The sequence below is a fragment of the Saccopteryx leptura genome, chromosome 11 (assembly GCF_036850995.1).
Source record: "Saccopteryx leptura isolate mSacLep1 chromosome 11, mSacLep1_pri_phased_curated, whole genome shotgun sequence".
Lineage (NCBI taxonomy): Eukaryota > Metazoa > Chordata > Mammalia > Chiroptera > Emballonuridae > Saccopteryx > Saccopteryx leptura.
The window spans coordinates 12,898,279-12,923,349 of NC_089513.1; the positions used below are offsets into that span (position 1 = coordinate 12,898,279).

Sequence of the window (25,071 nt, forward strand, 5' to 3'; positions counted from 1 at the left end):
ACTCAAAGCCTGTTGTGGGGTGTGGTGGTGCAAACTAGATGCTGTAGAGGCCTTTGACATTATTTGGGGCATTGGGGACATGACTTGCAGGCTAAGGAGCTGGGATTTTTAAGTAGGATGTGAAGTCTTTGGAGGGTAACACTTAGTGATCCCTTTCCACAAATCCTGGAGCATTTTCCTTTTCTGGACAAAAGACTGATTTTATACACAGCAGCAAATATATATATATAAAGTTTTTAAAGACATCCTATTTTCAATGGGATCTGCTGGGAAGGCAATGAGATTTGGTTTCATAAAGCAAAGCAATACCAGAGTGCTCAGTTGTTGCTACCACCTAAGGGTCCCCAGTGCTTGACAAGCCGACAAGCCTCCACACACACAAGGGCCAGACAGGAAGAGGCTGCTTTACAGTCAGCTGTTTCCTGGGAGGACTTATGTCTATGGATAAAATAATAAGCATAAGTTACAAAGAGCCCACATCTCCCCTCCATCTTCCCACCTCTGCTTTGGAGTGCTTTAATTAGATACTAATGTAGATTAAAGTCTTAGCCATGCACAATTCCTCCCTTGACCCTAGGAAAACCATGACCATTGAGAATCTGGTGCATGACAAAACATTGTCACCGTTTTTCTCCAAGGACACCACTAAGCTTAAAGAGAGCACCCAGGAAGTAGACTAAGAGAATAAGTGACCCGTAAGACACTGGTGATGTGACTCACAGGTCCTGACCCTTGGACAGCAGCATTGCAAGTGTCCAGAGCCTCCCTTCCATGCGGAATCCCGTGTAACGTTTCAGTGCAGCCGGCTGAGGGAACAGCAGGGGTAAATTAAGGACCGCCAGCGGGAAAGTCCCTTTGCACTTGCCCCGCTTAGGTATTTACATAAATACCAAACCAAAGGCAAATCCTCACATAGCACTTAGAAGTCCAATGAGATAAAATGATGGATCAAAGGATTATTTTTATTTAATGAATTGGACTCGGTTTTCAACAGGATATTATGCTCAAGGGCTGGAATTCATGGAAATCCCACCACAGCCATATAATGTCAGCTCTAGTGAATTTAATTGAAGCAGGACTCTGGATGAAACCATGCCGTGTTTACAATTTAAATTTGAGAAACGGCTGGGTAGGGAGGGGCAGATCTGGGAAAGATTCCTCTTCCCCCTGAAATTAGCTTAGTGTATTAATTCAGAAAGTAGTCGTTTCCACCTGATTGTATGCCTGGTAATCTGGACCATCTGCCTCTGCCTACGAGCTGGTTCACCTCTCTAATCCAGCTTACAGCCCGCAGACCGCACGCCCTTGAAGCGATGAGGCTTTGCAAAGTCCTCTGCTCTCAGATGCGTGGCTGCCATTGAGGATATTTGGAGATTTTTGTCTTTGTTTTTCTTCTTCAGATTTTGAGTTTTGGCTTTTATTTCCCCCCTGGGGCTGAAGCTATGGCTTTCTTTATGAAAACTATAATCAGTAACCAGGTAAAGAATTTAGGGTTTGGTGGCGGGTCTGAAGAAAAAAAGGAAGAGGGAGGTACCTCTGACCCTGCCGCAGCTCAAGGGATGACAAGAGAGGAGTACGAGGAGTATCAGAAGCAGATGATCGAGGAGAAGTGAGTACCCGCCACTTCATTTCCCTCCAAAAGCAGAAAGTCTGGCTGGCCGCCTGAGCTCCGTCAGCTCTGGCTGCTTTCTCTCTGCTCCTTAGATGCCGTTCCTCGTGCAGTGGGCCGCCAGCCTTACTGAGTGCTCTGCTCACCTGAACCGCTGGGTCACGTCAGCACTTACTATGTCCTACCGGCAGGACTAGATGGGAAAAGTAATGCGGGCCTCTATGTGTCGTTTTACTTCACTAACCTTTTGAGTAGTGTGAACGTTCATCCTCGTGCCTCCTAACCATCCAGAGTACAATCATACAACAGTTTTTATTTAAAAAATGTGTAAGGAGGCCTGACCTGTGGTGGCGCAGTGGATAAAGCGTCGACCTGGAACGCTGAGGCTGCCAGTTCAAAACCCTGGGCTTGCCTGGTCAAGGCACTTATAGGAATTGGTGCTTCCTGCTCGTCCCCCTTTTCTCTCTCTCTATCCCCTCTCTCCCTCTCTCTCTCTCCTCTCTAAAATGAATAAATTAAATAAGTAAATAAAAATGTGTAAGGCAACATTTTAAAAAGTCAAATGTATGTTCTTGTTTCCATAAATTGGTTATCAAACAAGCGTGATTTTAAGTTAATAAAACTGTAACTGTAACTAATTTCATTTTTTGAAAAGAACTCACTCCCAGGGGTCAGCGAGCATGGAAAAAAACCTCACTACTCAAAGGGTTAAAGCAGTTTAAGACTTTCTGATCTGGGCACGTTTCCATCGACCTCAATTTATTCAGATGAAAAATTGTGAGCCTATCTGTATAGTTTTGTTTTTTGGCTTTTCTATCCTGAAACTCACCCTCCTGGCAAGTAGAAAGCGTTCAGATTGTAAGAATTCAGACTGGCACTTGGAAGAGGGCTTTACACAACATCTAGTGCAGCCTTGATCTCACGTGTGCAAAAAAACAGGCCTAGAAAGCACAACGTGACTTGGTGTCTCAAACACTATGAATAAATGTATTATGAACATTTTAAAGATACAGAAAAATAGAACAGTATAATGAATACCCATGATATACCTGTGATATTTTGACATATTTGCTTATAGGTGGGTTAGTTAGATAGACGATAGGTGGGTAGGTGGATGGATGGATGGATGGATGGATGAAAGGATGAATGTATAGATAGAACTACTTTTAAAGTAAATCACAGGCATCATCATACCTGACCCCTCAATACTTTAGCCATATATCTTTAAAAAACAAGGTCATTCTCCTAGCCATATAAAATGTAATAACAATAAAATATTAGCAATATTTTAGTTGGGTATTATGCAATGTGAATATCACCAACAATTTTTCACTGCCTAAAGGCTGATCTTTAAGTAAGTAAATGCAATCTATGTGTGATTTTTTTTTAAGTTCAAGGTAGAAGTAAGAGTTTCAGTAATCAATGAAGAATTGAAACATCAATCTTGAGGTTAAATGTTCATTATATGTTACAAAAGAAAAAGTATTTTGCCACCATGGCGATTTTGCTAATGAACAATGATTTAAGAGGTACCTAAGTCCTACTGCCAGGATGATTGTAAGTGAAAGAGTTGATGGCCTGGAGAAAATTAAGAAAGTACAGAGACCTACATTTAATGGAAACCTTGTCTATTGTCTTTTTCTGAAAGAAATCATGGCTTAGAAACTATCTAAAATGGTATTGTGCTTAACTCTGCAGTAAATGAGAGTCGGTTTAAAAAGTAAACACACCCTAGCTTGATTCAGTGGATAAAGCATCCCGGTGCACTGAGGTTACAGGTTCAATCCCAGGTTACGGCATGTTGGAGAAGCAATCAATGAGTGCACAACTAAATGGAACAATGAAGTGGGACAATGAGTTGATACTTCTCTCTTTCTCTCTCAATCAATGGGAAAATAATTTTTAAAAAGTAAATATAACTGCAAAAATGATGTTGGTGCAAAGATGATACTTAGGCAAAAAACAAAAAAGCAGCATTCCTTGATATTGACTAGTTTTGCCTATGGCATGTAAAAAAAACAAATATAATGAAGGAATAGAAGTAGAACAATAGCACCAAATGTTCTCAGCTCATGTGGGCTTATAAAAAATAAACAGTCAGAAATTTAGACTATTTACCTAATCCTGTAAAATATTTAGTATATCTAAGCAATAAATCTGTTTGCAGAGATGGCATCTGTTTGATTAACTAATGTCCTGGTTTTCCTTCATTTTACATCAGGACAGATCAAAGACCAAAACACCCAAATAGTATGGTCATTTGTCAAATATTCATCTTTGTGTGTGTGTGAATATTATAAATGTATGCAGTCACCTAATATAAGAAACAATAGCAAGACAATGGGTCAGCCTGCTTCCCTGTGGCAAGAGGCAAGACTTCTAGTCCATTGCTTGAGTTTTCAAGAGCTTCATCACCAAGAATAAAACATAAAGAAGTAGGCATAAAAATGGTTCATTGCAAGTTACATGTAGAGAGAGCTACAGACACCAGAGTATATATAATCATTAAAATGAATACTAGCAAATAGAAGCCTTCTAAACCTGTCTTCATCATTTTAGAGAAGTCATGGGCTTGACTCCATTAATGGTAAACTAAGATCTATTTAACAATGCACTCTGCTGCACATTCATGTTGATTTTACTTCTACATTCAGATTTCTTTTCCACTCCTGGTAACATTAATACTGAGAGAGGTCTACACCTAAATAGAATATTTGGGAAGGTCTAAATAAAATAACAATCTATTTATCCCTCCATGTCTCTCAATTATATTAAAATGTCCCTTTTGCCTTAGGTATGGTACAATGATTGCTACAGTACCATTTGTAACTTGAACTTTGATATGCATCACAGACCAAAACACAAAATCTAAAATTATAGAGCACTTAGAAAAAAGCCTAGAATGTGTTTGCAACTTGGAGGTAGACAAAATTTCTAAAATGTGACTCTAAAAGCAATGACCATAAAAAATTTTAATGATAAATTAGGTGTTATCAAAATTTAAAACTTGTGCATCAAATGACACCATTAACAAAATAAATAGGCAAGTCACAAACAAAATATTTGCAAAACATATCTGATGAAGGGTTGAAATATAGAATATACTATAAAGAAGTTCTAGAACTCAATAATAAAAGCAAAAAGAAAAATAGGGGAAAGAGTTGTATATCTTTCACAAAGATATACAAATGGCCAATTAGTACATTGGGGGGAAAAAGCCTGATATAATTAGTCATGAAAATGAAAATCAAAATCACACTAAGGTACCATTACACATATACCAGAATGACTAAAACTAAAAAGACACAATATCAAATGTCAGTCTGAATGTGAAAAAATAGAATTATTCTGGTTGATGAAATGTAATATAACATAACCACTTGGGAAAAGGTTTAACAGTTTTTAATAAAATTACACTAAGCCAAATTACCCAATCACTTAGTAATTCCATGCGTAGCTATCACCTAGGAGAAATGAAGACGCACAATCACAAAAAGACCTGAACAAAAATGTTCACAGCAGCTTCATTCACAGTGGCCCCAAACAAGAAATAGCCCAGGTGTCCATCACCAGCAGAATGAAGAAACAAACGTGATCCCTTCATTCGGTAAAATACGCTCAGGAAGAAAAAGAAACAAACTACTAATAAATTTAAAACCTGGATAAATCTCAAAAGTTTTTATGCTGAGTGAAGGAGGCCTTATACAAAAGAATGCATAGTGTGTACTTAGGCTAAGGTGAAGTTCTAGAACAGGCAAAACCAACCCACGATGGCAAAAAGGCAGTGGTTGTCTTGGGCTGGAGAGTAGGCACTGATTGGGAGTGGGGTGAGGGAAGGTACTCAGGTGATGGTAGTGTCTTCTGTACCTTACTAGGGGTTTGGATTACACAGAAAAACAATCAATAGGACAAAGAGGATTGATAGAGGATAAAACTATCAACAGATACATAACTGTAATTAATGGTATGCGTGTTGTGTTTGGTGGAACGAGCACTGATTTCTACAAGTTTGAAATGCATCAGAAAATAAGATGGATAAATAAATGGTTGCAGGCTGATAGATGTGTGATAAAACATGTCTAGTAAGGTGCTCACTGTAGAATCTAGACAGTGAGTATATGGATTTCACCGAAAACTTCCTTCAACTTCTCTGTATGTTTGAAATTTTTCATAATAAAATACTGGGAGAAAAAAAAAGACCTGTTTCTGCCCACACTGCAGGTCACTAATGTCTTGGGTAAGTCACACACATAGATAGATGATAGATAGATAGATAGATAGATAGATAGATAGATAGATAGATAGATAGACAGATAGATATTCTATTTCCCTCCAAAATCAGAAGACTGAACCCAGGGTCCCCCCTGCCTACTCCAGGCCTGGTATTTTGTGCAGGCTGTGAGCAGAGTGCCCAGTCCTAAGCAGTTTAATGAGTGTTTCAGACCCAGCACTTCCTTCAGGCAGCCTTCCATGTCCTGGCCAAGGTGATTTTAAAACTTGCAGTTAAGAATAGAAACCAGTTTAGCCACCTGAAAATGAAAACGGGTATTTATCTAACTGCAAATAGTGCTTCATGCAAAGATGCTTCAGCGAACAGTACACTAGCAGAACCCCCACCAGGCCCCACCCGGACCTGACCTAGGGAACTAGAGAGCTGCAGGCAGCCCCCAGAATTCCTTCCTCTCTTGCGTTGCTCCTGTCTCCATGTGGTGGCTTTGCTCTTCTTCCTCAGCAGTAAGCTCTCTCCTCAATCTATTACCCACACCACGTGGCCCGTGGGAAATGGCAGCTTATGGCCTCTATGTTCAACTGTCACCGCTCCAGTCATCCTGCAAGTGTGTCGTCCTCAGTCCCAATCCCAGATCCCCAGAGAAGAGATTTCACTTACCCAGTGTAGTCCAGTCCAATCCAGTACAGCCAGGAGGCAGGGCCACGTGTGAGAACTGAGCCCCCAGTCATGCACTTCTGTGGGCAGCAGCGAGGGAGGCGGTATTGTGAGCTTTGCAGGCATCCCCAAGGCTGTCTGCTTCTGTCCAGATCGTAGGCAAGGAGGTTTATTTCAAACTAGCCCAATCACAAGTCCAGTTAGGTGGTCTCCAAAGCACTACAATCGACCTCGTTCTGTTGGGGTTGCCTCCTTCCAAACAGGGAAGAGAGCACCCCTTAAGGGGGTGACAAGGAAAGGAAACGGGTTTCTATTACATCCCCAAATACCATATGCCTCCAGAGCACCCTCATTCTGGATGTACCAGCTGGCTGAAGAACCACGCAGGAGTTCTCTAGAAATGTCGCTCCGCCCCTCCCCCCACGTCTGCCTGCGGGCAGTGGGTCTCGGCAGGTGCAGCCCCGCGGCTGGCTCCTCCCAGGAGGGGCTGGAATGCCCTTAGCCTTCCCTGTCCTTTGATCCTTTCTTCCATTCTTTTCCTTGTAGGATGGAAAGAGATGCTGCATTTACACAAAAAAAGGCCGAGAGGGCGTGCCTCAGAGTTCACCTCCGAGAAAAGTACAGGCTTCCACAGGTGAGACAATGCAATAACCATCCGACCATTTCATACATAATAAAAAATGGAGAATGTCTGATTATCAGCAAATGGTCATACTCATGAATAAATAGATATATAGATATATATGTGTATACACATATATATCCATACATATATAAGTAAAAATAAAATGAAATTAATACCTAGATAGATGATATAAACTTATCTAAAGACTTAGCTGAAGACTATGAAACCACTATATATAAATTCATAACGCAGGTAAGAATCGTAGCTGCCCTCATTGGGCTCTAAGTGCTAGGCGCTGTTTTAAGTGCTCTGTGTGTATCGATTCATTCAATCCTCTCAACAGACTCATAAGGTCCTTACAGTAGGGGAAACAGAGGCCCAGAGAAAGTTCCCTCCTGCCAAAGGCCACACAGCTGGAAGGGCAGAGCCCAGGGCCTTAACTTCTATAACATCCTCCTGTCTGTCAAAGGAATAATTGCTTCCTTCCTTTTGGAAATGATGTGCTACTAGGGCTGGTCATTGCCTAGCACCATGTTACCCGCCTTGGCGGCGAGGACCAGCGCCTGTGAGCTCTGGTGGAGCAGTTAGTTTAGAAACGAAACGTTGTGGGGTTGACTCAGAGGATCGTGATCTAAAAGCTATTCAACAGTGCACTCCACTGCATCTGCGTTTTCCTTTTACTGGCTGAGCAGTGGGCAGAGGATGTGTTGACATGTGGTAGGGCTCAGATGCCCTGTTGCAGGCTCGCACGAGGTGACAGAGGGCCCGTCACCTAGCTACTCTGGCTCAGTTCTCATCCCCTCAAACTGGGGGTCTCCCATCTCCTCTAAATGACTCCACCTGCTGGGTTGGTGTTCAACTTCATATCCTGGAGATGCACGCTCCCTACGAGAATGTCTTCTACCTGGAGAAGCCAGAGAGGAAAGAAGAGCCTTCCAAAGTTCCTGATCCTCTCCCCACGCCACGCCCCACCCACCCCCGGGGATGAGAGCCCCCTCCAAGGTGGCTAGGTGGGCTAGAAAGTGCCACTAAACCAATTCCCTCAATGAAACCAACTCCCCAAAAGCTAGCTTCAGAAGCTATGAGCAGGAAACAGGAGCCTACACTGTCCATGCAAGGTCACTGATTGTTACCGTACCTCATTTCTGCGGGTTCATGTGGAGACACCAAGTCCAATATAAATTTTGAGGAGTTTTATTATGAAAAGCCGGCGGCATTACACGGGCAATCCTCCTACCCAAATTATGCAGCCCTGATTACTTTTCAGAGGCTGCTTATATACTCTTCGACCACATACAGGTGGGGGGGGGGCATAGCATCATGACACAAGCTTACAACTCCATACAGGCGGGAATTCACAAGACATACATTTCACAGATTCTTCCAATGTCTCTTCCCTCCCTCCATTGCCTAGGGGCATGCTATTCCTAGGATTCAAAAAGGGGGAGAAAGAAAGCAATATACAAATTCTATCTCCTATTGAAAGAGCAAGGAAGTTCTTCAAATACCTTAGTACATGATGAAGTCACCAGGGAGTCTCCACCCTGTAGGAGAGGTTGATCCCTAAAACCCAGAACACAATGAAATTTGAACTCATTGTCACTTGAAACCAATGAAATTTGAAAAGAAGCCTTGCTTTTTGCACTGTATTCCGGTGTAGCGTGTACTTTTTCCCACTGTGCTTGCATTTTGAGAGAGAGGAGTGCTTCTAAACACTGTCCTCCTTCCACTCCCGATGTCTGGAGGACTTCCCGAGGCTCCCTGGGTGTCACTGGCTGTCTTCAGCATTGTGCTTTCCCCTGGACAGGATGCCTGGCTCAGATTTATGCTGCAGAACTGAAGCTCCTGTTCTCCTAGCTTGGGAACATCCATTTAAGCACCACAAACCTTATTTAGAATGAAGCAGAAATTATACACACACGCATGCACGCACGCACGCACGCACGGCCAACTGGCCATGTCTCTTCCACAAAGACAGGGCTTTGTAAGGATTTCTTTTTGTCCTATGAGATATAAGAAGTGGCTTTCAGTGCTGGGTCTACCACTCTCACAGACTGCGGGTGGCTTCTAAAACTATCTGAGCCTCAGCTTACCCATTTGTAAAATGGGGCACTGATACGTACGTGGTAAGGTCTTTGTCTGCAATAATACCGGGATGGGGAAAAGCAGGTTTACAGCTGTTCGTGTAAAAAATAATGCAAGAATTAATAAATAATAATAGAGGATTAAACTCTGTTTCATGTACCCACAACTGTAAACCTCCTTTTGCCTACATCCATATAATGTAAAGAACATGGTACAGCCCCTGACTAAATGGAAAAAGTTCAATATATAATAACTGTTATTATTGCTAGGGTTATATCTATGCACAGAAGTCTTGTTTCTTGATAATAACAACCAGAGGTCTTGAAGACCGTGGGCAAGCACACTGACATGTATGGACAGTGCGACAACTCGACATCCTGAAGCTCAAGAATCTGAGCTTTTGACCATTTTCTTCCTTACTAGGGAGTCAGTGGTCTCATTCATTTCCAGATCCTCAGGGGTTAACACATCTCTGAGTCAAGCTACCCTTTCAGACCAGAGAAACTTGGAAAGAAGGAAGAATTATAGCCATGAAATGTGTACTGTACATTCGTATCCTCCCTGGAGCTGGACAGGCTCTGGGGATGGATAGTGACTATATCTGCATAGGGTCCTGCTCCCTAAAGCCAGCTGGGGGTTGGGAGTGGAAGGAACCATGACAAAGTTGATAAATGGTTAACTGTGGAGCCCGGTAGCTTTCATTGCATGATTTCCCGATGTTCACACACACACACACCCTTTTCTGTACTGCTTCAAATGCATAGTGCATATGAGACCTCACCCAGGATTTTCACGGACCCTGAAAGAGACCTCCAAGTTCATCTAAGAAACTAAGGCCACTTTTGGCACAAGAAGACTGCAGCCCAGGGGAGTTAATAACATTGTAAAAACCCACAGCTATTCAGTGATAGCCAGAATTGGAACTTGGGCCTTTTAACCATGAAAAAGAGTGACTTGCAAAAGGATTTGAACACAGATTTCCTCTGCCTCCTGTGGCTGTCACACTTCACAGGTTCCCCTCGGACCTGCCCACCTGAGGCTGTGGGTGCAGCGGGCCCTCAATAGCCTCTGAGGCTAGAAAGGGGGGCTGGGAGACAGCCGTATTTCCCAGGCCTTCCCCCCTCCTGCAATCAAACCGAGGGCTGAGGGCGGCCTCCTGTCTGTGCAGAAAGGCCACTCCTGTCCAAGCCAGACAGACCCCGGCCCGGCGACGATCGAACAGCCCGCAGCCGGCGCGGACGCGACTCGGGCCCCGCGCGCCCCCTGGTGTCCCCCCGGTGTCGCAGCATGTGCAGGCTGCCCTGGGGAACCGCGCCCTCGCTGTGACTTAATTCTTCCGTGGCGACCTTGGGTTACTGTAGCAGGGACAGTGTTGGTGGTGGGAAACAGAAATACATGTCTGCGGGTAACTTTTTTTTAAGTGAAGTGCGCTCTTTTGATTGCACACTTTATTCTAAAGTGGTTGCTGTGCTCGCAAGCCTGGAAGAGCCTGGTGGGCCCTCCTAGGAGTCGCTGTCACAAAGCAGGAGGTGGCGGCTTCAGTGAGCAACCCTGGCAGGGACAGGCTGGGAGGGGTGCAGCGAGGCAGTGGGACCCTGCCCTGCGCGGTATGCCAGGGCGGATGTTTTAGCTCTCTCCGCAGCAACCAGAGTGGTGAGGGGTTCTGAAATGGTGGGCAGTGACTGTGCGATTGTGATGTTTAGCCTTCAGAGGAGATGACTTTGAGGAAATGACGGCGGTGGAGATGGTCATTTCCCGGGCCTTGAGTGCCACGCTTTTATCCTCATACCGTATCAACTCCTTGTATCCGGAGGGGTCCCTGCAGCTGCTCCCAGGAAGTGTGTGTGACGGTCCAGTCCGCCTGAGATTATGCAGAAGAACCCCTTGGTGTGCCATCTGAAAACTGCGATGGGAATTTACATCATAGGTTTTCGTTTCCTAGATGCCCCCTTAAGGAGCGAGGAGGCCTTGCAAGGCTAGGCAGTGCCCATGGGCACCATGGTGATTGGGAAAGCTCAAGACCATGGTGAAGTGTCTGGTGAATGGGAAGGAAAGGATTGAGGGGCTGACCCGCCAGTTACCCTCTTAGACCACAAGAGAGGGACAGAGGCCTGGGCTGGTGAGGAACTGCTAGGTTGGAGATGGGACAACAGATGCCCAAGTCACTACATACAACTTCATGGGCTGGCATCCTGACTACTGCACTCAATTGATTACTTATCTAATTACTACAATTAAAAATGGTCAAGATGGCATATATACAATGGAATAGTATTGAGCCATAAAAAAAGAGGGAAATCCTGCCATTTGTGACAACATGGATGGACCTGGAGGGCATCATGCTCAGTGAAACAAGTCGGAGAAAGACAGACACTGTGTGATCTCACTCAGACAAGGAATCTTAAGAAAATAAACTCATAGAAGGGGAGAACAGATGGGTGGTGGCCAGAGGCGAGGGGTGTGGGTAGACAAAATGGGTGAAGGAGGTCAGAAGGACACACTCCCAGTTAGAAGGTAAGTAGGCCCTGGGGCTATAATGTACAGCACGATGGCTATTTTAAAAATGGTCATCAAAAGACATTGATAGGATATGCATTGTCATTCCCAATTAGCTGTCACCTTTGGGCCGGGCAGGGTCACACTGAGCCCCTTCTTCGGCCTAAGTCTCTTCCTAGAGCAGGTGTGATTCCTGAGCCACCATGACTCCTTGACCCCAGTGTCTGAGTGCTACTTCTCCTTTTATTGAACTTATTTTTTATCTACAGTAAAGCACGTGATGTAGGTGTACACTCAATGCATAATCATTAAACTCCTGTAAAGTAAGGGACTTTCCCGAGATCACAAAGCCCACTGTGACAAATGGGGCCTCAAGCCTTCTCGTTCTCCTGGCACTTTTCCATGCCCCATTCCATGCCCACCACCTCCCTACCCTGTGTCTCGCCACCCAGGATGGTAGACTTGAGAGCTGAGCACACTGTCTAACAACAACAACAAAATGGCTCTGGACAGAAGGGAAGGGTGACCAGGGTGCAGTTGGGCTCCTAATAACACCCTTTCCCCTCCCTTGAAGTTTGCAGAATTCTTAGCCCCATACCATCTTATAAAGTCTATATTGGGCAAGCCGCCAAGCTAATAGTATTAACAGTCCACAGGAAGCTGGACACACTCAACATGTCCTCCAGCTAACGAGGACAGCCTGGGTACAGCAGTCACAATTCCCCTGGGTCATGGCCAGGGTTGCATAGCCAGCAGGAGGCAGTTCAGGGCCCTTCCCTTCACCCAGGCCCAGATTTGAGGGAAATTCTTTCTGGGAGCTGTCAGGTCTAATGAGGATAACAATGTCACATTTGGGAATTAGAACTGTATTTTCTAAATAAACTGTTTGGCTAGTGTTTTCTATGGAATAGAATGTTGTCACCCAACTGCTGACTGGGGAAAGAAGGCTTGAGCAGCAAGAAGGAGCAATGTAGGCCCTGGCCCTGCAGGCAAACTGCAAAAGGCCTCCTCTCTGGGCTTATTGTTTACTGTCAGTGACAATACCACTGGTCATAGCCATGTTTTTTGATGAGCACTTTTTTTTAAGTGAGAAGAGGGGAGATAGGGAGGCAGACTCCCACATGCACCTCGACCAGAATCCACCTGCCAACCACAATCTGTAGCTGATGCTCAAATCAATTGAGTTATTTTTAGCAGCTGAGGCTGACACGCTTGGACCAACCTAGCTATCCTCAGTGTCAGGGACCGTGCTTGAACCATTCGAGCCACTGGCTGCCCGAGGGGAAGAGAGAGAGAAAGGGGAGAGGAAGGGGGAAAGAAGCAGACGGTCACTTCTCTTGTGTGCCTTAACCGAGAATTGATCCTGGGACGTCCAGGTTCCATGCTCTACCACTGAGCCAACTGGCCAGGGCAGATAACCACTTTTAATTACAGTAATGATGTAAGGAGTCAGATAAGTGCAGTGATCGGATGGCAGTGATCTGAAGCATGCCTAGTAAAGTCTATGGGTCGTGATCATGTTCGGGTACACATCCATGCTGTTGATTTCCTCTGGTTTTCAAATCAGTGGTAACTAAAGGGCCTCAGTGCTGCAGTAAGCCATGATGTTCACCTTAGACTTGGATCTCATTCCATTAATTCTGTATGTTGAGGTTTTTCTCTCTGCCAGCCGCGCCTTTCTAAAGGAGTCGAATCTCTCCCAGTAAAAACAAACCAACAGCACTTTTGGGTAAACCTGCCTTTCTAGGGTGTCTTCCCTCAAGGACTGGCTGCCACTGCTCTGCTGAAACTTCCTCCTTCGGACACTCGGCCACATGGTTCCGTTTGTTTCAGCACTGGTCACTGCTTCCTCCCTGACGCCATCTCTGTCCTCAGCTTGTGAACACCACCCTCTGGTTCTCATTCTCCTCAAACTGTTTCTTCTCTCTCTTCTTCATGGGTTACCCTTCATGGGTTACTCCCCCTGTCCACCCCAAATTTTGGAATATTCCAAGTGCTCCCTCAGTCTGCTCTCTTTCCCACTGTAGGGGAACACCTTGCTGTTGTTCTCAGTGACCACCTGCCAAGGTGTATGTGCAGACCTAGAGCCCACACCTTCTCTCTAAATGTCACCCCTCCTTGGGGCCCCTCAAACCTCCTACTCAGAACAGAGTCCTTCATTATCCCTCAAACCTGCCCCTCCTGCTGGCTTCACCCGGCCAGCCCCTCCCCCAGGCTGCAAGCCGGAAGTCACCCTTGACTCTCCCCTCCTCCAGCAAATCACCAAGTCACCCTCATTTCACCCCCTGAGCAGTCCTGAGCCCCGTCCCCATGTGCAGACCTCATTGTTTCCCACCTCTTTATTACAAAAGCTGCCCAGTAGCATGTCGACTTTGAGCCTTGCTCCTCTTAAAACAGCAGAGTGAGGTTCCCAAAATGCAACCTGATCCTGTTCCTCCCAGTTTTGTTTTGTTTTAAACCTGACCCTGACCTTTTAGAATGCAGCCCAAACCGCTTGGCCTGTGGACCGTGACGTGGCTTCTGTCTTTTCAGCTTCCCCTCGTTGCTCCTGCCTGGACCACGCCTTCTTCCCACTTTGTTCTCTACACCCTGCTCCCCATTGTCCCTCTCCCTCCTGTAAGACTTTAGTCTGGTGCCACTTCTTCCAGAACCTTCCATGACCTCCCTCTCCCCACCCTTTTCCTTGCTTCCATAAGCCTGAGTACATGTCTCTTATGTCATTACCACCAGAATATTCTCACCAACTAGACTGTGTGCTTCATAACAAGACAGCAGCTCAGTTTTTCACCTTTGTGTTCAATGTCTTTGATACAGTGTGGCACACGCACCTGTGCAAAAGGTATGCTGAATGATTGATGGAATTAGGGGACAAGGGAAAGAAAAAACACACCCAAAGAACAAAGTATCAAAAACAGCAGAAAGGCTCTGTCTGCCAAGAGAGCTAAATTTAAATGAAATTTCATTAAAAAAACAAATCTGGGGGCCCTGGCCAGTTGGCTCAGCGGTAGAGCGTCGGCCTAGCGTGCGGAGGACCCGGGTTCGATTCCCGGCCAGGGCACACAGGAGAAGCGCCCATTTGCTTCTCCACCCCTCCACCGCACTTTCCTCTCTGTCTCTCTCTTCCCCTCCCGCAGCCAAGGCTCCATTGGAGCAAAGATGGCCCGGGCGCTGGGGATGGCTCTGTGGCCTCTGCCCCAGGCGCTAGAGTGGCTCTGGTCGCAATATGGCGACGCCCAGGATGGGCAGAGCATCGCCCCCTGGTGGGCAGAGCGTCGCCCCATGGTGGGCGTGCCGGGTGGATCCCGGTCGGGCGCATGCGGGAGTCTGTCTGACTGTCTCTCCCCGTTTCCAGCTTCAGAAAAATGAAAAAAAAGAAAAAAAAAAAAAAACAACAAATCTGGATTCAACATCACAATATTATAATGCAAAATTATAGTCTTGTGTAAATTGCAAAGGCTTCTTGACATCGAAATAAAGATGTCATATTTCTTCCAATAGAGGAAGTAATCCATTTTAAATAAAGCCACCAAGTTTATGTCTAAAAACAATGGTGCCCCTCCCTCGTCCTAGCCAATTCAAAGTGTATATGTAAGTCAAGCCAAATTAATAAGAGAAAACGATTCCACAATGAACCCTAATCCTATTAACGGAATTGTCAATCTAGGTTAGTCATTGAAAAATAATGTCATGCCCCCTGCTGGGCGCCATGATTTAGTCACACCTGGTGTTTGTCTGCTGGATTAAGGGCATCGTTCGGTCTGAATAACGATGAAGGGAGAAGACCGTCTATCAGTAGAACTGTCTTTCAAAGTCTCACACTGAAAGCTCCATTAGACTTGAATTTGAAATTTGCCTCTTAAAAAAGATACGATTCTGTGAAGCTTTCTTTGCCTGCCTCCTTTGAATCAGTAGCTCTTGCGGCTGCTGAGCAAGACACCAAAACCTCCTGCTTGTGAGCAGCTGTTTCTGGTGGCCTGCTGGGGAGGCCATGGGGGCCCAGCCAGGGGCCCTCTGTCCCTTCTCCCCCCACCCTGCCACAGTTCAGTGAGAGAACCACACACTGGAAGACCTAAGGGCACATGACGAAGGGAAGAGAAGGTCCTGGGACCCCAGCACAGAAAGCAGACATTTGATGCAAGTCTGTCGGCCACGCCAGCTTTCTCAGTGAATCCTGACACCCAGCCTGGAAGATTGGCTGGTATTATTTCCCCTCCATAGGTAAGAACACCAGCTGAGAGAGGGAAAGTGACTTCCCAAGGTCACACAGCCTGTAATAGCACCCCACCCTTCTGCCCCCACGGGCCGTGGTTCCCGGCTGGACCTGGCAGCCATGCTGGGGTCTCATCCCCTAGCAAGCCAAAAGACCTTCACATAATATCTTCGCCAGACCTGGGCTTCCTTCTCCGTAAATGAGAAGCTCGGACAAGGGACCTTGAACGCCTGCTTGGAGGAAAGAAGTGGGAGACGGACAGCTCCAGTTCTAGAAATTCTCATCCCATGTAGGGTGCTCTATGTGCACGCTCTCAGTCGACATTAAAAACAAGTGCCTATTGGCCTGACCTGTGGTGGTGCAGTGGATAAAGCGTCGACCTGGAAATGCTGAGGTCGCCGGTTCGAAACCCTGGGCTTGCCCGGTCAAGGCACATATGGGAGTTGATGCTTCCAGCTCCTCCCCCCTTCTCTCTCTGTCTCTCCTCTCTCTGTCTCTCCCTCTCCTCTGTGTAAAAAAAAAAAAAAAAAGTGCCTATTGTTCGAGAAGCCCAATCTGCACCCGTGTGTCCTCATGTGGATGTGCCGAGGGCTCCTGAAACAGCTAAAGAGGGAAGACCAGCGTGACGTAGCAGAAGGAGCAGCTAGCAGGCCCTGGACCATGGTCTCGACACCACTCACACATCACCTGGGCAGCTGGGCAGCAATTCTGCTGCCTGGGCCCCCGCCACACTGGGGCAGATCTCTGCGGTTGGGGCCTGGCCATCAGAGTTTTTCTACCCTTTAGACGGGATTCAGAGGCACAGAGAGGGTTGAGAACCACAGTCCCAGGGAGACAGAAGGTAAACCTGGCTCTGTCCTTCAGCGGCAACTAGTCAGAACAAAGACACCCATGGGCTGGAGCCCCGGAAACCTCATGCCTGCTCCGCCCAGTCTGGCCCAGACCCCCTTCCTTTACCTGTTTTTACTTCCTCTGCAGGTGTTTGTTGACTGGCTGTATTCTTTACTCTGTATTCCCATTCACCTAAGGTCTCCCGAGCTCTGGTGGAACAGGAACCGGGGGTTGCTGTCACCATGCCTGGAGGCTAGAGCAGCGCCTTCACTCATAGCCAGGACAGTGAGGGGTGGTTGACAAAGACAAGTGACTTTGGAAGTCCATGATCTTAACAAATATGTAAATATCAAATGTTAGATCAACTCATCAAAGTGAGAAAAATCCATTAATCTAGCTGTTTGGTATCATGTAGATCAAAATAGATAAGCAAACAAATCTGTCTAGTATCAAACACATTGGTATTTGCTTACACGCCAAGCTGGATTTACTAGGCTCTAACGATGCTTCTGGTGAACACCCAGCTTTCTGATAACTTGGTTTTTATATATATAACCACCTGTGATAGTTTGTCTTCCTAGCTCAAGTTTGCACCAAGGTGAAGGCCAGTTTGTCAAGATCCAGGGCATAGGATGTTGGGATCCAGGGTTGTGCTTACCCTTCAGGAAAATATCAGAAATCAGTCAAAGAGAATAATAAAGGCAGGATACAGGGCTATGTAAATAATGGGGCGTTCAGGACTGGTGATTAAGACTATAAATCTGGTTAAAAACCAAGAGATTAAAACTGAGTCTGGTCAGCCGGCATAAAAATAATTAGCTCTTAACTGCATTAAACAATATCCCAAATTGATAAGATTTCTAGAAATGAGAAGACCTCTGAAACAGAACCTCTAAGAATACAGCGTAGCGTTTAAGTCCCCTAATTGTATGCTGGTTCACTTCATTCATTCATTAATTCATGCTCTTCAGAGCCAAACCTCCCCTCCCTAGATCTGATTCATGTTGACTATAACTGTATTTACATTTGTGGGGTATAAGGAGGCATCACTTCCTTTCCTAGATGTGTGAACAGTGTCAAAATATCCTTGATCTCCCCAGCGGGCAGCAGAAAGTCTGGACAAGACATGCATTGTTTGGGTTGTAGACAAGGCCCCATCAGCAATGTGGTTCATTAGGCAAGGAGAAGGCCAGGTTGCCGGGTCTTCTGTGTAAATCCCACGTACGCTCCATAATTGCTTGCTCTGCCCCAGATCTTTCTCTTAAGGGCCGATATACCCCTACCTTCTGTTTCACTGCCCATGCTATCGTTTTTATTATTATTATTATTTTACTGATTGGTTTGAGAGAGAGAGGAAGGGAGACAGAAATATCAGTCTGTCCCTGTATGTGCCCTGACCAGGGATCGAACCCACAACCTGCGTTCTAACGAAACGAACTATTGGCCAGGGCTGTCCATGCCTTCTTTATCTCAGGGACCCTTTCAGGAGGAACCTTGAGGCCGAGCTGCCCTTCTTTCTCTAAAATATTAATAACTACAGGCACCATTTGTCCCTGACTTAGAGTTGACAAATCTGTTTCACAACGTGTCTCATTCAGTCTGCTCAGTAATTCTCTGAGGGGCCCTGCCGCTGGGCACCAGAAGTGGAAGGTGACTTGCCCAAGGTCATGCAGGGGGAAAGTGGCTGAACTGGGTCTGGAACCAGGTGTCCTGACTCCAAGCCTCACAATCTTCCTCCTGTCATTGGCCATCTCTGCAGGACAGCAGTCTGCATCTGGCGCAGCTTTTTACAAACGGGACCCTGGCCCTCACCCTGTCTTAGGTCTGAGCTAGCTCACTTGGTGAGGCCAGGGGTCCGGGTTTGCTTCCATAGCATTTCATTTTGTCCTCTGGCCACTCACTAGCCCTGTCTTGCCCTTAGTCATAAGGTGTCCACAACCATAAACCATAAGGTATAGGCTTATGAGCCCAGAGAAATCAATTTCAGTACTGTACAAGAAATATCACCAGAAGCAACTGGGAGCAGCATCGTCCTTCCAGACGGGCAGTCTTGTGGGTCTCTGACCACAGCCATTGACTACACCTTCAGACTGGACAACTTGGGCCACCTGCCTTGAAGCCCATGCTTTAGAGCAGGGGTCTCCAAACTACGGCCGGCGGGCCGCATGCGGCCCCCTGAAGCCATTTATCCGGCCCCCGCCGCACTTCTGGAAGGGGCACCTCTTTCATTGGTGGTCAGTGAGAGGAGCATAGTTCCCATTGAAATACTGGTCAGTTTGTTGATTTAAATTTACTTGTTCTTTATTTTAAATATTGTATTTGTTCTCGTTTTGTTTTTTTATTTTAAAATAAGATATGTGCAGTGTGCATAGGGATTTGTTCATAGTTTTTTTTATAGCCCGGCCCTCCAACGGTCTGAGGGACAGTGAACTGGCCCCCTGTGTAAAAAGTTTGGGGACCCCTGCTTTAGAGGGCTCCCTCTGTCCCTCCTCAGGCCACACTCTTTACATGGGTGAGTAGGCTGCAGGGCCAAAGGGGCAGGCCTATCCAGGGCCCCCACCCCTCTTTTAGACCACACTCTGGCTGCCAAAGACCAAATTTCCTACCTAAATGCATCCCGGGGCCAGCCCAGGCCTCTGCACCTGGTCTGCCGTTCTGAGAACGCTGAGCTGCTAGCCTGAACCTGCTGGGGCCCAAGAGCAGGGCCGGGGTCTGGCAACCACACGCACCAGGTCCCCAGGGCGAGATGGAACCAGGCTGTGACCCAGGACCTCTTTCAGTACTCATCCTCTGGGTCTCACAAGCGTGAGGATGCGCCTGACTCGGGGTCAGGGAAGCTGGGCCTTCCCGGTGGCTTTCTCCTAGAACTGGGGGCCTAGTGACAAACGGGAAATGACTAGCTAAGCCCAGGTGGCTAGGAAAGCTGAGCCTGCTGAGCAAAACTGAGGCCATTTCCAGGCCAGAGGCGAGGTGCAAAGAGAGCAAGGCCATGTGGGCAGGAGTCACAGTTCCTCAGTGCAAAGCCCCGCCCCCCTCTGAGGGCCTGGTGACATCCACAGAGATCTTATCACCAAGGAGAGAGGGACAGGCGTGTCAGAATTCCCAGGAATGCCTTTTCAAGTCATGTACCTGTTATTCGGGCTGCATATGAGAATGGGCTTTCCTCTCCTCCCTGCAAAACTGCCCAGAGGATGATTAGCAAGGAAGGCGACCTCCAGGGTAGGCAAATAATAAATAAATAGACATGGAGGATTGGCGGAGAGCCCCTGGGATGAACTAACTAATTAATCCGCACAACAGTTTGACGAGGAACTAATTAATCCATTAAGCACTTTGCGGGGCCAGGGCCTGGCTAAGTGCAGGGAGAGGCTTCTCGGAGCAGGAGCCGGGAGCTGCCTCTGGGGGTGGGCCCTGTCCGAGGTCTTCAGGAGGACCTGCGGGAGGACCACGCCCCCCGCGGCGTTCTCTCCTCTGCACCAGGCGGCTGCCTCACCCGCTGTCTCCAGAGTCCGGCTCGCTGCTCCTCTGTCCAGAGAAATAAACGCAAGTTTTGTGGGAAGGCTGTGGCCTCCAGCTTCTCGAAGGATCTATGGAAGAAGTATGGACTGTTGGACAGTTAGAATGGGAAGGGTCCTCAGAGGCCCACTTTACAGGTGGAGATCCAGGTTCAGACGTCACCTTGGCTCACCATTTGGACCTCAGACAACCGATGTTTGTTTACAGTTATTTCTGTTCAGCACCCAGGCCAGGGGCGGGGGGGAGGAGGGTGTCTCTGTAGGTGCTGACTTCAACGCTACCTGGGGACACAGCACGTGTCAAAAATCTTTCTAAAATCAAATCAGTGTGGTCTGATTAAGGCTAGAATGATCAGCTCAGGTGGTTAGAGCATCATCATGAAGCCCAGAGGTTGCTGGTTCGATACACGGTCAGCGTACATACAGGAACAGATCGACGTTCCTCTCTCTCTCTTTCCCTGTGTCTCTCAGTAAAGTGATTGTTGTATCTTTATGTGACTTGTTATATGCTTTGGTGACAAATTCCAGACTGGTCACAACATACCAAGGTGAGCCTTCAAGTTTACTTAGATCATTCCTATCATTCTGTTTTCTGGTGTTCTCTTTCATCTTATCTGCCCCTGAAGCCCAGTTTGCCTCCTATTACAACCTGCTCTCAGAAAATTATCTGATAGAAGCCATCTGGGAATGTCAAGGGCCCTTACCTTTCCCAAAGAAACTTTTTCTTTAGATTCTTCCCTCTCATTACAAAACAAAGGCGTTTTTAATACCAGGCAGCATGCTCTTTGAAATTCAGGCACAGCAATGCCTGGAAGCAGATGAAATTATAAGGCAAATCGTGGCTAGTTGGGTTGCTGAATGGGAACCATGCCTTCAGTGATTCACATAGTAAACAAATGTGTGTCAGACGGACTTCAGGTGCCAAGGATGTGAGACTGAAGTTATCATGATTCTGTGCCCCCAGGGGGCCCCGTCTAGTAGAAAAGATAGAAGGGCAATGGTTAAGCAGAAGCTGCCACTCCAGAGTGATGACTAAAGTGGGGGAGCACTGGCAGGCTACCGGGAACCCCAACCCCACCCTCCAGAATAAGATCAGCCGGGGCCACTGAGTCCCAGCCTAGGACGGATAGACAGCAAAGCTTGGTGTGTAATTCTTGAGCTTTGCATTGTCACCATAACAGAGAGGGCTTCTTAAAACACCAATTGCTGGACCCCACCAGGGGGTGCCTGGTTCAAGAGGTCTGGGTGAGGCCCGAAATTTTGTCTTTCTAACATGTTCTTAGATGGTGCTGAGGCTGCTGGGTCTGGGGACCACACTTTGAAAACCACTGTGCTAGCGGTTGTGACCCACCCAAGTGCGCTGAAAGAGGGGTGTCTCAACTAGGACCTCAGACCCTCGCCACAGCTTCCAGGCCCGGGCTCTCCCGAGAGACCTCCAACATGCCATTCTCATCAGCCCTCCACAGACCTGTATTCTCTGCTGCTGTGAATGTTTTGTCTGTTTGTCTGCTTGTTTTGGAGTGGTCTCTCTATTTCTCATTCATTTCCCTGCACAGAGCGAAATGGACGAGAACCAGATCCAGATGGCAGGAGACGACGTGGACTTGCCCGAAGATCTCCGGAAAATGGTCGATGAAGATCAAGAAGAGGAAGAAGATAAGGATTCCATTCTTGGGCAGTTACAGAACCTTCAGAACATGGACTTGGACACCATCAAAGAGAAAGCCCAGGCCACCTTCACGGAAATCAAGCAGACGGCGGAGCAGAAGTGCTCTGTGATGTGAGGGGGGGCAGGGGTGGAGGAGGGGACTGGGGACAAGGCAGAGGTGACCGCTCCCTGTGGAACCTTCCAAGCAGCATATACTTCAATGTAGTGAATAGGGTTAGAAAAACTATGATGACAAAACTCTACAAACATGTAGACAACAACTCCGATGTTCTGCGTGTCCCTGATAGAAGGTTCAGCCAGCACCTGCTGGCAGAACACAATACTTTCCTTTTAGCTATAAATGAGCTGTGTATGGACTTTCAGCTGTGAACGAGGCACAACACGTGTCTGCTTAAAGATCTTCAGGACAGCCAGAGAAAGACAGAAGCAAATGGCATTTCCTCTTTGACTTTCTCTTTAAAGGGCAAGGTCTCATCTTGTCCGGTTGTTAGCACGACTCCAGGTCCCTTCAGGGAAAGATGTGGGTGGTCCGAGTGCCACCAGGAGCCTGGGCTGCAGACTCATCTGCAAGCAAAGATCTCACCACCCCTTACTCCTACCACATGTGGCACCTGGACAGTTTGAAGCCAAGAGGCGGTAGTGGGCATGTCTTAAAAAGTGAGGAATGGCCTGACCTGTGGTGGCGCAGTGGATAAAGCGTCCACTTGGAAATGCTGAGGTTGCCGGTTCGAAATCCTGGGCTTGCCTGGTCAAGGCACATATGGGAGTTGATGCTTCCAGCTCCTCCCCTCATCTCTCTCTGTCTCTCCCTCTCCTCTCTAAAATGAATAAATAAAAAATTAAAAAAAAAAAAGTGAGGAATGAAGACAGAGAACAGACTTCATCAGCCCTTAGCCTTATAGAGCATCCTCCTAGAAGCCACGTGAAGAACAGATGTGGGGCAGGACTAGAGGCAGGAGGGCAACTGGGAAGGTCGTCACTGTCTGCATTCAGCGTGATTCAGTGTGATCTCTTGTCTGAACTCGGTGATGACATTGGGGACAAAGGGGGCAGGCATGGAGGGCACTGAGGAATTAAACTAGTCGCTGTGTCTCTCTTTCTGTCTCTGCTCCCCCCTTTCTCATCCTCTTCTTCTTGCCCCCTCTACCTACCTCTCCTTCTTTCCCCCTCCCTTCCCTCCCCTTCATTCTAGCTTCCAATAAACCACACTGTTTTTCTGTCCCGCAGTCTTCCAAGGTATACACAGATTTCCTTCTCCCAATATTTGCTCTTTCAGAGGGAATTATCCAGAAGACTTAGACCATTTACCTCTAAAACACTTAGAGCCATTTAATCAAAGCCAATCGCACCCAAACAAAACACTGGTTTTTCAGTGCACATTCAGAGACTAGACAATTCTCAAAGACAGACTTTATCAGGCAGATCTGCTCTATTGGAGGAAAGGCAACTAAGACCAAATGTGAGGGGCTATACCCAAATGTCCTGAATGTGTTGTAGAAGGAGTTTCATGATATAAAATAAATGATTAGGGGTCTAGAACCATCCATCTCGAGAATTTTTTCTTCTTCTCCAGTTGAAACTCTGTACTCACTAAACACTAACTCTCCATTTCCTCTTTTCTCCAGCCTGGCAACCTCCATTCCACTTCTGGTCGCTGGATCTGACTACCATGGGAACCTCATATGAGCAGGTCATGCACTATTCGTCCTTTCATGACCGGCTTGTTTCACTTAGCATAATATCCCTAAGGTTCTTATCTGAGGTAGCATGTGTCATCATCTTGTTTCCTTTTAAGTCTGAAGAATATTTTATTGGATAGCTATACCATATTCTATCCATTCATGTTTATCCATTCACCCGTCCATGGACACTTGGGTTGCTTCCACCTTTTGACTATTGTGAGTAATGCTACTAAGAACCTGAGTGTACAAATAGTCTAGCCCCTGCTTTTAATTTTTGAGTGAAATCGGGTGGAATTCCACCTAGAAGTGGAATTGCTAGATCATTCTTAGGTTTTTGTCTGCATTAGAAATAGCAGTTTGGATACAAAAATAATATTGAATGTAAAACTGTACTTGAAAAATTTAAAATTTAACTATATATAAAAGTAGAAATATTAAAACACTTGAACATAAACTTCTAAAGTAGCACTAAGTTAAAAAGATATCACAATGGCAATGGGAAAACATTATAACTTTAACAGGGAAGGAAACACAAGGGGGCTTCTCTGAGCTGCTGGCAGTGTATGGGGCTGGCTACATAATTGTGGGCCCCGTGTAAAATGTAAAGGTTGTTCAAAAGCTATTGGGAATTTTAAGATTGACAGTGTGGCATTAAAGTAAGGATAGGACCCTTCCAAGGGTGTTGCAATATCTGTGAAGCTGACCTTGATTCTATATTCACTTTGTAATAATTTGTTGAAGTGTAATTTACATTTTAATCACTTTTCTCTAAGTGTGCTATCTTTCAGAATAAATAAATTATATTTAATTTTAAAAAAAGGAAGGATGGGGCCCTGTCCGGTTGGCTCAGTGGTAGAGCGTCGGCCTGGCATGCGGGAGTCCCAGGTTCGATTCCTGGCCAGGGCACACAGGAGAAGCGCCCATCTGCTTCTCCACCCCTCCCCCTCTCCTTCCTCTCTGTCTCTCTCTTCCCCTCCCGCAGCCGAGGCTTCATTGGAGCAAAGTTTGCCCGGGCGCTGAGGATGGTTCTGTGGCCTCTGCCTCAGGCGCTAGAATGGCTCTGGTTGCAACAGAGCAATGCCCCAGATGGGCAGAGCATTGCCCCCTGGTGGGCATGCCGGGTGGATCCTGGTCGGGCGCATGAGGGAGTCTGTCTGACTGCCTCCCCGTTTCCAACTTAAGAAAAAAAAAAAAAAGAAAGAAAAAAAAAGGAAGGATGGAAGGGAGGGAGGGAGGGAGGGAAATAGAGAGAGAGAAGGAAAAAAGGAAGGAAGGAAGAAAAAAGAGAGAGAGAAAGAGAAAAAAAGAAGAAAGGAGAAAGAAAGGAAGGAGGAAGGAAGGAAGGAAGGAAGGAAGGAAGGAAGGAAGGAAGGAAGGAAGGAAGGAAGGGAGGGAGGGAGGGAGGGAGGGAGGGAGGGAGGGAAGGAGGAAGGGAGGGAGGAAGGAAGGAAAAGAAAGAGAGAG

At 46.6% G+C, this 25,071-nt stretch overlaps 1 protein-coding gene across 1 annotated transcript; it reads left to right on the forward strand.

The window, feature by feature from the left end:
* Positions 1-1,274: 1,274 nt before the first annotated feature.
* CPLX4 (complexin 4) lies at positions 1,275-24,428 on the forward strand. Its single transcript, XM_066352607.1, has 3 exons — positions 1,275-1,609; positions 7,041-7,128; positions 21,813-24,428. Exons 1-3 carry the CDS (start codon positions 1,443-1,445, stop codon positions 22,038-22,040), a joined length of 483 nt encoding a protein of 160 aa, XP_066208704.1. The 5' UTR covers positions 1,275-1,442; the 3' UTR covers positions 22,041-24,428.
* The last annotated feature ends 643 nt before the right edge of the window (positions 24,429-25,071 follow it).

Coding starts and splice junctions, on each gene's coding strand:
- CPLX4 (XM_066352607.1), top strand. CDS start 1,443: ATGGCTTTCTTTATGAAAACTATAATCAGTAACCAGGTAAAGAATTTA. Junction 1,610..7,040: donor AAGCAGATGATCGAGGAGAA/GTGAGTACCCGC, acceptor TTTTCCTTGTAG/GATGGAAAGAGATGCTGCAT. Junction 7,129..21,812: donor AAAAGTACAGGCTTCCACAG/GTGAGACAATGC, acceptor TTCCCTGCACAG/AGCGAAATGGACGAGAACCA.